Source organism: Poecilia formosa, unplaced genomic scaffold, assembly GCF_000485575.1.
Source record: "Poecilia formosa unplaced genomic scaffold, Poecilia_formosa-5.1.2 Scaffold28, whole genome shotgun sequence".
In the NCBI taxonomy this organism is placed as follows: Eukaryota; Metazoa; Chordata; class Actinopteri; order Cyprinodontiformes; family Poeciliidae; genus Poecilia; species Poecilia formosa.
In genome coordinates this window covers 148,830-160,843 of record NW_006799967.1, presented here as the reverse complement: position 1 = coordinate 160,843, position 12,014 = coordinate 148,830, and the positions used below count along the sequence as shown (strand labels likewise).

Sequence of the window (12,014 nt, the reverse complement as noted above, 5' to 3'; positions counted from 1 at the left end):
TATTTTGTTTATTTATTTTTGGATACTTATAATGTCTTCCAGAACCTGAAACTAAACCTTCAACTACGACCAAAATGCACTAAGTCATAAAAACATTCATTACTAATTGTATGGGTAAGCGATAAGGCTAACTGCTGTTACCAGTACAAGTTGCTAACTATTAAATTCTCAGGAGTATATGCCCTCAAACACTAACACATGTTGCACAGTGGTATAGGTGACATTCATTTAATGAAGCAAAAACGTAATTTATTAGTAACTTAGAATTCACTGTCATTCAGTAGGAAATCCTGTGCTACCATCCATTTAGGAACATCAATGATAGCCCAAAAGAAGCAAAGTAATATCAGAACAGGTCAAAAGTCTGAACAGTGGCATGTAGTATCTGACTGGAATCAATAAGCTGACCTGAAATTATCTGTCAACTTCAGCCTGAACTTTCCGTCCAGAAACATTGATCCCTGACGGGTTCTTGAGCCTCTGTGAGCAGCTCAGCCTTTAACCCGCTGGAACGGCTGCAGCAGGTTTCAGCTGGATGATGTTTCCTGATAACTGGAGCTGAAAGGCTTGATGGAAATCCGTCTCCTAGCTGCTTGGCAGTGTGTATTCAGTGATAACACTCAGAGATGAGGAAGACTTTGTGGGAGAAAGGAGCAAACATTTACAGATTATTAGTTTAACAAAAAAAAGTTTGCATGAAAAAGTTACTTTTCCAGCTGAGATGAGGATGAAATCTGACATGATTTAAATTAAAACTGGGCCGTCTCTGGTTGACGAGTCCTTAAAATGTTCAACTTTTGAAAGATTTCTGAGTTTCAAATTTTGAATATTTTTGACTTGCAACTCAACTTGCAACTCAGAAATTTACATGTTTTTTTTTTTCTAGCGAATTTAAATTTTTTCAAACTCAGAAATGCCTTTGGGTTTTTTTGTTTCTAGAAAATTTCTGAGATTAATTTCAACATTTGAGATTTTGGTGGAAATTTACTCTTGCTTTATTGTTATCTATATTGGCTCTAATATGTTGTCATACGTAAGTGCTTGCATTGCAACACAGACCAAATATATTGTATTTTTCTCTTTTTTAAAAATTGGAATAAGTGTAGTATTAAAGATTATTTGACTGTTTTAGATTATATTAATTAAAATGTTTTAAATTGCTTAAAATGTAAGATTTAAATAAACTGGGAAGTTTGCTTTGTAAAAGTGCCAAGAATAACTTTTTTTTTTGTCAGATAAGGATTGCCCTTAGAATAAGATTCTAAAGATTTAGAATCTCCCAAAAAACTCTATTAAAACTCTATTGGTGGTGATTATGGTCTTAACAGGAAAAGGGTCCCCAAACAAAATTAAGCTCAAGGCCTCAGATAACTTTGGGCCATCCCTGTAAAACAGAATGTTACCTCCATCCTGTCTTTTTTTTTGTTACCTGCAGCTAAGGATCAATGGATTTTTGGCAATAAAAAAATGTTAGCTTTACAAAATGTAAGGAAAAAAAAACGCTTTAGTGGTTTAAAGCAGAAACTTATATTTTTAGTTTTGTCTGTTTGGCATTAGTCTTAGTTTATTTAGAAAAAGCAAATTTTCAAAATTCATAGCACAAAGACAATATTTACCAATTTTAGGTATTTTGGTAAAATTCTAAAAAATTAAAGACTGCCTAGTCAGACAGGTTATGGTTAAAATAAAACTTATTCCCTTCTAGGTGACTGCGCCACAGGACAAACTTTGTGTTTTGGTTTCTCCTCAGTTTCTTGTTAGCAGGACCTGGTCCAGGCTGCTTCATCACAGCAGGTCGTCGCCATGGTAATCTGGACTGAAAAACTTGTTTCTTGCAAACCATGGCCTCTACTGTTTTGTTGTTGTTGTTGTTGCTGTGCAAAACCACAACACAATGCCAGGAATTAAGACATTTTGTATTAAGCGCACTCAGTATGTCAGTGAAACAACACATTTTGCCTGGTAATATACCTTCATATGGTAACTACTGATTCACACTGATTTTATGGGATGGAGAAAGTGAAGCTTTAAAAGTGTTTTTACAAATTAAAATCCGAAAAGTGCGGCAATGCATTTGTATCCACCGTCTTTAAGCCAGTATTTTATAGCATCGTCTTTCAGTAGAGTTGTACCTACAAACGTCTTTCGGATTTTGTTTCTACTAGCTTTGCGCATCTTAGACACTATAATTGCTTTTGCTCATCTTTGAAGAATAGCTCAAGTTCAGTCAGACAGAACATTTCTGTGACCCTCACATTTCAATTCCGAACTTTGACTAGGTCATTCTAAGACATGGAAATGCTTTGACTGAAGCCAACCCATTGAATTTCTGCCTGTATGTTCAGGGTCGTTGTCTTTCTCCCCCAGTTTTGAGTCATTTGCATCTTTAAATAGGTTTTCTTCCAACATTGTCCTGAAAGGTAGTCTGAATTATGAATTAGTAAATCACTAAAAAGTCTTGAAGATTAGATAAGATATACTTCTCTGTAAAATCAAACTCATTATCAATATAGTTTTTCACCTACAGAACATGGTTAGCCTTCTTAGCTACATCTTCATAAATTATTTAATCAAGTCACATCCACTCTCCCAGCAATATATAATTAAAACTCAATCAATCAATACACCAGATTTTCCACACATTTCCTCATGACTGTATTCTCTCTGTAAAGCCACTACAGAGTGAATCAAACATGAACAGGAAGTGTCCTGTCTTGACTGCACTGGCGGATGTTGATGCAGAAGCTATTGCTGTACATCCACGAGTCGGCGTCTACAGGTAGAGCCATTAAAACGCCACGTCCTATTTTCAGCTAACACGTTGTTGTAAAACAGTTGGTGATATAATAATAATAATAATAATAATAATAATAATAATAATAATTTTAAAAACACGTTACTTAACCGACCACAGAAGCCATTGCCGCCAAGCTAATTAGCATATAAGGTAGACATGTAGCTTGAACCTAAATTTAGCTACGAGATAAATATTTAGCACGTGTGCTGAGTATTTAGGTTGCTATTTAGCTAGCAACCCCAATATTTAGCCGGGGAAGCTAAGTATTTAGCTAAATGTTTAGCTTGCTTGGTATTTAGTTAGCCAGCTAAATATTTAGCTTGGAAACTAAGTGATTAATATGAAAATTTAATGTTTAGTTTAAATTTAGTTTAAATGTCTAGTAAGGAAAATAAAATTACTTTGGAACTAAATATTTAATTAGCAATCTATCTAATTTAAATTAAAGCTACGTTTTTGGCTTTTGAATTTAGTTTTTTGACAGTTGTTTAGGTCAACGTTAAATATTTAGTTGGGAACCAAATATTTAGCTTCCTAACATAATATTTAATTTGAAAGCTAACTGTTTAGTTTGCTTATAAATTAATTTGGAATTAATTAACATGGCAAAAAAGACTGAAAATTAATACTTTTTTCTTTTTTCTTTATTTTTATTTTGACAGGCTAAATAAACCAAAAAATATTGCTGTTTATTGTGTAACTTTTCGAACGGAACCACATATATGTCAGTGAGTACAAGACAAAAGCCATGCAGTGGAAGCGTGAGGTAAAGTGAGAGCATGTTGCGTACAAGACTGGGCTTCTATCTTCTTCACGGCGCTTTCCTGGCATGTCAGAGCAGTTAGCGCAGAAAAGAAAAACATTGAAACCACTCCTCTTCTCAGCCCCTTTTTTTATTTTTTTTATTTGCCAACATAACACGTTTTGTCTGCCGTCCAACAGCATCCAAAATAAATGCCTTGTGCAAACTTGCAGCTAATAGCAAGGGAGGGAGTTGGAAAGACGATCCGCGTGTGGAGAGGGGTTGCAGGCGGTTCTTGCTGTGACATCAGGGGTTGAGCTCCCGCCTTGAACTATAAATGCAGCATGGATGCCTTCACGGATCCCTTTTCCCAGACTCGGAGGAACGGTGCAGCTGAGAAGAGGCGTCCGCAGAGACCATGGCACCAAAGAAAGTAAGGGCGCACGGCGAAGATCCGAAGAGTAATTTGCACAATTCAGTTTAAAATGTTGTCACTCTTTCTCTTGCATTTATTTATTTTATTTTATTTTATTTTTTAATGACCTCAAACAGCGTTGTGTTTTACATTTTTCCTGCAACTTTCTTGTGGCGCGCGCAGGGCATTCTGGAGCGCCTGGATGCAGGAGAGGTGGTCATCGGAGATGGAGGGTTCGTCATCGCCCTGGAGAAGAGAGGCTACGTGAAAGCGGGGCCATGGACTCCTGAGGCCGCGGCCGAATACCCCGAAGCAGGTAAACTGCATGGCTCCGTATTTTATTTTTTATTTTTTTCTGTCCTTGTCTTCTGCTCTCCTGACTCCCGGTGGAGGCGATTCGCTAAGAGCGGCGTGTTGTTCCAGTGCGGCAGCTGCACAGGGAGTTCCTGAGAGCTGGCTCTAACGTCATGCAGACCTTCACCTTCTATGCGAGCGACGATAAACTGGAGAACAGAGGGAACACTCAGCGCTTCACTGTAAGCTACACTTCCTGAACTTCCATATTTACTGATCTTTTTTCTTCCCCCGCCTGCAAACTAGCTTAATTAAATAATATTAATTACAAATTATGTTTACTTTTGTCACAGATCTTAAGCTGGCTTTAGATCTGGACTTTGACTAGGCCATTCAAATATGACTATTCTTTGACATGTGTCAAATTCAAGACCAAATCTGGCCCGCGTAGCTTTTTATACTGTCCATTTGTTTATTACTACATCATTGGCTGCAGTTATTATGTTTTCAATTATTTTTTCCAATGATTTGTGAATAACATTGTAACTTATGTTATCAGAAACATGGGCTCAAAAATGCAATGTTATTTGGGAATTTGTTAAATTACGTTGTTACGTTATTGGTGGCCGCACAATGTGTTTTCCACTTTTTGTTTGTATATCTATGGAAAAAGGTTTAGGGTTACTGATTAATAAAACAAATCAGATTTTAATCTCAGAATTCTGACTTCAAGAATCAGAATATTAAAGCCAGAATTCTGAGAAAAAAAATGTCATAATTTTTTTACCTATTTTTCTCAGAAATACAACTTTAGTCTCAGAATTCTGACTTTCGTTTTCAAACGATTAAAGTCTAAATTCTTTTTGTCAGTGACCCTCTTCTGTATATATATCACATGAAATCACAAGAAAATACATTTATAGCTATAAATGTAACATAATAAAGTGCAAAAAAGTTCATTGGGCTTCGACGCTCCTCTTTGAACCATGAGGGTTGCTCTCGCGCTAAATGTAAAAGTGAGGCATTTCTTTTTCTCCTTGTGAACTTTCAGGGGGAGCAAATCAACGAGGCGGCTTGTGACCTGGCCAGGGGGGTGGCCGACGAGGGCGATGCTCTGGTGGCGGGTGGAGTCTCACAGACGCCCTCATACCTCAGCTGTAAGAGCGAGGAAGACGTCAAGGCCATCTTCAAGAAGCAGATCGACGTCTTTGTCAGGAAAAACGTTGACTTCCTGATCGCAGAGGTATGTGACGAACACAAGATGTAGCTGGTGCCGCCCCCCAACCAATTAAAATGCAAACTTTTTTCTTTTTTTTTTCTTTTTCCTCAGCAGAAAGCAGGTTATCTAGTTTCCTAATATGTGGCAAGCAAGTAAAACTTATTCCACTATACATAGCAAACCTTTTCAGGGTAGCACAGACAGAAAAAATATATTTTGTAGTTCTTGGGTGGCCCTCCCCTTTCTAATGCCTCCCTGGGCAACTGCCCAGATCACAAGGAAGGGTAAATTTACTCTGGTACACATGCATACAAGTAGCAGTAAACCTTTTCAGGGCACAAAAAACAGAAAAGATATATTTTATTTTGTAGCTCTTGGGCACCCCAGCCAACCATGTTTCTAATGTCGCCCTGGGCAACTGCCCAGATACTCCATATTAAAAACTGCTACCGTTTATACGTGTTAATGCACCTCACCGAAAGGAGGTCTCACTTTAAAATCCCAATGAGAATATCTGTGTGGATTTTCCTTCTTTAGCAAAAAACAAAATAGAAACAAACATGCAGGTAACCTTAAATATACAGTTTTCTGCTTTTATGCCTTAATGTTGGTCCCTTAATTCTCTTTTAATTCTTCCTGTTCACAGTGTTCCCTGCCTACAACACACAAAAACCTCCCAAACCAAAAATTCTTCAACAACATATGGAGGTTAAACACTTGCTGTGATTGAGGGTGGGTTGACTGTTTATGTCCACAAGAGGGCAACAAAAGCAATCATTTTCATAATCAATTTAGTTTAGGTGCAGTTCCCTCTATACTTAATGAGACGTCTAGTAAATGTGGGTAGAAAGCCTTACAATGAGTCAGTTATTTTCCAGTAGAATAATCTCAATCTATAATTTGAGTGTTTATTCAGTTCCGTGTTGTCTTTGACGACATCCCGTGTCAAGATTTTAGTTACTTCTAATAATTCTTGTTAATTAGATGATCCTCAACTGTAATTGTGCCCTTTGGTCAGACGAGGTTACGATTGAGCTTTTCATCAACAAACACTTAAGCAAAACCTTAAAATGTGGAAAAGCCCCTACTTATACTGTGAAGTATAGTAAAAGATGTGTGATAGTGCGGGCCTGTGTTTTATGCAAAAGGCCCTTGGAGAACTTGTTAGTGTGTAACATCGTAAGCTCTTTTCACATACCAGGATATTTTAAATACAAATATGATGTAGATTGGCATTTCCATAACAGGTTTTGTTCACATTTTCAACGGGGCAGTGGCGTCCCCAAAAGGTGAGCAAGGGGGGACCATGGCCTCTTCTTGAAAAATGTTGGCCTATCAAGTCTTACAAAGTCATCTTGTAGCCGTTGTAGAACCCAATAAATTAATTAATTCATAAAATCAAAACTAAAATTAAATATATATCAATATAAATATATTATTATTATTATTATTATTACTTTTTTTTTTAGTTTAGTTGTGGCCCCCCTTAAAGTTTTTACTTAATTTTTTATTTTATTTTTTTCCCAACCCTCTGAACATTTTCTGGGGGTGCTGCTGCACCAGGGGTGCCTATAATTTTGAAACTTTACCGATTGCCTGTGAGTTGTATTCTGAAAATCCAAAGGTGCAAACATCACCAGATATACCTACCAGTTGCCGCACTCAAGTGCTTTGATTCCTATTCCTAAGAATCGTCACAGAATGTAACTCAGATTTTCCTCGTCCATTCTGCCCCGCTCAGTACTTTGAGCACGTGGAGGAGGCTGAGTGGGCCGTCCAGGTTCTGAAGACCTCTGGAAAACCCGTGGCTGCGACTCTGTGCATTGGACCCGAGGGAGACCTGAATGGAGTCAGCCCTCAGGAATGCGCCGTCAAGCTGGTGAAAGCAGGTAATGAGGTTTTTCTTAACCCGTCGTGTCGCATAGCCTGACGGGTAAAAACCATTCTATGTCCTGGTTGTGGATTTTGAACCCCCCACATGGACAACTTCAAAATATACGTATTCCTAACCTGACCGGATTATGTAAGCACTGCGGCTAAATGCCACCAGTGTTGCTTTTGGTCTTCATGTCACAAAGCTCTGCTGTGGAAAGTCAAAGTTTGGATTCGAGACCATGGAATGCAGTATGAGGCCCACAAATGAGGGTGTTAAGGATCTAAAGCTGCCAGTGTTTTTCTCCAGTGGTCGCTGCAGATGCATTTAGATTTGTATTTCAGTCATAAGTGGCACTTTGCTTACAGTGTCGTACAATTACACTTGTGCAGGAATGTAGTGTGTAGTATTGCCGAACAGCAAAGATGACTAGCTAACCCAGACATGTGCTAATGCTACACTAGTCTAAGACTGGTTATTGTGAAAAGACAATAACAATAAAAATCAGTCCACAGATCAGAGGAGCATATAGTGCGCTAACGGCACAGGAGTTTGTGCAGAGTCACAAACTCCTGGAATAAATCATTTGTAAATAACAAATAAATAAGGATAAGAAAAAATCACAAATCAGCGATGTACAAGAGATATCTGTTTTTTCCCTCCACTAGACCATTGACTCACCTTTTATTTTACACAATTTATGTCAAACTCCTAAACAGTTTATGTCACACTCATTCAGGCAATTTATATCAAACTTATAACAAACACTTTAGCAAACTCTTAGAAAATCTTTTAACATCCTGAGAGCAGATGAAGTTTAAGCAAATGTGTGAGGAGTTTCACATGACTTGTGTCTTCTTTTGTTTTTTTGTTTTTTTTGTTTGTTTTTTTTGGCATGCTCCTTAAGAAACCTGTTCAGACAGGTGTAAGCAGATCATTTCTCACAGCTATGACAATTTCAACATGAACAGTATGATTTCAGTCTTGGCAGAGCCCAGTATGTGTGTATGACAGATTTTTTTTCTAAATCCACCTGTCAGATGGATGTTACACAATTCTGTGCTAATAAATAACACAGTCTGTCATTTTATCTGATGTTTAGATGTTCTTACTAATGTCTAGTGCATGAGAGTGCGCTGTAATCCGTTACATGGGCTTTGAGTAGAGTATAATACTGGTTGTCACGTCATGGCAGTAACGTGACAACCAGACTGAAGCATTTATTTTTATACAAAATTAAAAATATAAATAAGAGAGATTGTACATTGCAAGTCAGAGATTTTATATAATTACTAAGCATAGGGCAGTGTGTAAAATCTGCTCATTGTGATATACTTCCCTAAAAGTTTGAAATTTATAGAAAGTTGCTAGTTTGCTATTTTTGCTTAAAAAAACACAGACCTGCATGACTGAATCCAGTCCTGTTCCAAATAACTTTCATGTTGTCTAAAAATCAACACAAGTTTGTAAATCATAATTCTCCTTTGTAAATTGCTGACTAAAGTTGACTGAAATTCAACACTCTATGGTATGTGTTACTGCGTCTGGTTAATGTTCAGTTTCCTATTGTTGTTTTTTTTTTTTTTTTGGTATGTGTTACTGCGTCTGGTTAATGTTCAGTTTCCTATTGTTGTTTTTTTTTTTTGTTTTTTTTTTTTTCAGTTTTTGAGCGAAACCTGAAACCTTAGTTTTAATACAGGTGCAAATAAAAATGTAGCTTCTAACTTAATGTCATATTTGAGGAATAACAGTTTCATTTCAAGTTTAACGTTCAGCATGGTAGGCTTGTGCTGCCCTCTGCTGGTGATTTCAACACATTACGGCAGAAAACAACAATGCTTACGTCTTGGAATCAGAATACTTCTGCACCAACATTAACCATTGCTGGAAAAAACAAACAAACAAAAACACTGTTTTGCCAGTGTAATAGTATAACAGAATTATTAATTTGTTTTGCAGGGGCAAACATTGTTGGCATCAACTGCCACTTTGACCCAGAAACCTGCGTGAAGACCGTGAAGCTGATGAAGGAGGGAGTGGAGAAGGCCGGGCTGAAGGCCCACTACATGTCCCAGCCGCTGGGCTTTCACACCCCCGACTGCAACCGACAGGGATTCATCGATCTTCCCGAGTTCCCATTCGGTGAGCCCTTCAACTTTGCTTTATTTCTCACCCCAGACACTGACGGTTAGGGCTGGACGGTAAATCAGTACCGATATATATCGCGATAAACATGTAATCAATATCAGCAGATAACACGTCTGATAGAATATTAAATGTCACTGAACTCCAAGCCAGAGCCGCACAGCATTCTGGGGGATGTAGGCAGAGGAAAGGATTTAGCCAAACTCACAAAGGTGGTGGCATCAACTAACTCACTCACTAATTGGTTACCTAGCAACATCTTGTAGAATAACTTGTGGTTACCTAGCAGCAACCTGCTGAGTAACTTGCACAGCAGGAGTTTCAGGTTTCGCCACTCTGCTTGATAGGGATCCGGTATTAATATCTGTATCAGTCCCAATGTTGGAAAAGAAAAATTCTTACAAAATTAAGAATTTATTAAGAATATTTCTTTATTGTTTATTTTCATTATATTTAGAATTCCTATCTGCATTTCTGAAACATTTTAAAGGTTTGTTGCAGGTGATTTTTGCATATTTGACTAAGGTAGTCAACCTTTGTTTTTGTTTTTGACAATAACCTGCGACTACAGAATAATTTACGTACGTTTTCCCCAACAGCCCTGGAGCCCAGAATCCTGACCAGATGGGACATGCAGAAATACGCCCGGGAAGCATACAACGCCGGCATTCGTTATATCGGCGGGTGCTGCGGGTTCGAGCCCTACCACATTCGTGCTGTTTCTGAAGAGCTGGAAGCGGAGCGGGGTTTCCTTCCTGCCGGCTCCGAGAAGCACGGCAAATGGGGCACCGGCTTGGAGCTGCATACCAAGCCCTGGGTCAGAGCCAGGTAGATAATTCTCTAAAGTATTACGTTTTAAATCCTTTCCCTTTTGGGAATAACAGTAAAAGGATCAACGTGTAAACTAATGGAATCTGGTCCTGTGCGTAGGGCCCGTCGGGAATACTGGGAGAAACTACAGCCCGCCTCCGGGCGGCCATTTTGTCCTTCGATGTCCAAACCCGACAACTGGGGTGTCACCAAGGGACACGCGGACCTGATGCAACAGAAAGAGGCCACCTCCAAGGACCAGCTGAAAGTCCTCTTTGACAAGGCCACACAAAATGCCTGAGTGCCGCCCCATCTGACACCCCAAAATAAATCCTCCTCTGAATAAAAGCAGAAAAAAATGAGTGACATTCCCTCAAACTTCACAAACCCAAACTGTCTAATCTAAGCCTGTCTCAGAGTATCTTTTAGGACTCAACAAGCAGTAGATGTCTGAGTCAGATCCTAAACCACGTCAAGTTACTGTACTGCAAGCTTCAAACTCGTGCCATAACACTTCAAAAATGTCTGCTGTTGTGTGAAACAGTAAATGAACGAATAAAACACGTGAAACAAATCTGCATGTGTGGGTTGGTGTTTGTAAGAAAAGCAGAGGAAATGCTTTTTTTCCCCCCTAATCCTTTCATGGAGGGTAAGCAAGTGATAGAGGTTTTCCAAATACCTAAAAATCCCTTTAAGACTCCTATTTATAATTAATGTACAAAAGATTGTTTCATTATGGGTTACTGAAAGTGAAAACAAGTCAACTTTCAACACAATAGCAACAACCCAGTTTAAACTTTTTCTTCCACCAGGAATGTTTTGTAAACATCTCCATGTTCCCAAAGCTTTTTAACATTTGGCCTTTTTGAAACCACAAACTTAGATGTGTTTTATTGGAACTGAATGTTACAGACCGACGCAAAGTAGCACATAATTCTGAAGTGGAATAAAAGTCACTCATGACTTTCAAGTTATTTTTTTCTTAATAAAAATATCAAAACTGTGGTATGCATTTATATCCAACCACCCTTCCCCCGGATTTCTTATTATTTGTAGATCTACAACTTTATGGCCTCTTCTCTAAAACTCTGTAGAAAATTTGTGTAACCTTCAAAGAGCAGCTGAGATAAATTACACACATGTGGACTCTATTTACCAATTAGGAACAGCTTGTTTGGAATGGATTTTATTTAAAGGTAGTCTAAATTACGCCAAATTCAAAAGACACACTTTTTTTCAAGATCTTTTTACTTGTATAAAAAAATTGAAAGCCATTTTTCTGTACAGTTTACAACAATGGCCTACTTTGTGTGAATCAATCATATAAAATCCCAATAAATTATATCAGTTGTGTCCAGGTTTTTTACAATGAAGGCCCAAAATTGTGAAGTTCAAAGCAAATGGGTGACAAAAAAGTATTTCAATTAAAGTTTCAAAATAAAATTGTTGTTGCTTTTTAGAAATGATTTTATTGGCCCAAGAAACTTGGGAGATTTCAGTGAAATAGACAACATAGTGATATCTTTGTAGAAAAGTTTCTTTAAAGACCAAAACATAAACGGTATCTCTCACTATTCTGGACTCTATTTTCCACCTGTACAGTTTAAGAAGAAGTGGTGAAAAAGTTTGATCTTTTTCGTAAATTAAGACGTGTTTAAGTGTCTTTGTGTTGAGGTTAAAACTCTACATTAGGTCCCACACCAGAGTTAACCCTTGTGT

General features: G+C 37.9%; 1 protein-coding gene across 1 annotated transcript; it reads left to right on the top strand.

The window, feature by feature from the left end:
* The first annotated feature begins 3,857 nt into the window (after positions 1 to 3,857).
* On the top strand, positions 3,858 to 10,869 carry bhmt (betaine-homocysteine methyltransferase). Its single transcript, XM_007548770.2, has 8 exons — positions 3,858 to 3,972; positions 4,138 to 4,270; positions 4,378 to 4,490; positions 5,300 to 5,491; positions 7,209 to 7,356; positions 9,300 to 9,482; positions 10,085 to 10,313; positions 10,416 to 10,869. The coding sequence occupies exons 1-8, from the start codon at positions 3,958 to 3,960 to the stop codon at positions 10,594 to 10,596; spliced, it is 1,194 nt and encodes a 397-aa protein (XP_007548832.1). The 5' UTR covers positions 3,858 to 3,957; the 3' UTR covers positions 10,597 to 10,869.
* Positions 10,870 to 12,014: the final 1,145 nt, after the last annotated feature.

What these genes read in the sequence shown, in the direction of transcription:
- bhmt (XM_007548770.2), top strand. An exon ending in GGCCGAATACCCCGAAGCAG is followed by an intron (nt 4,271 to 4,377) that starts GTAAACTGCATG and finishes GTGTTGTTCCAG; the next exon opens with TGCGGCAGCTGCACAGGGAG. An exon ending in GGAACACTCAGCGCTTCACT is followed by an intron (nt 4,491 to 5,299) that starts GTAAGCTACACT and finishes GTGAACTTTCAG; the next exon opens with GGGGAGCAAATCAACGAGGC.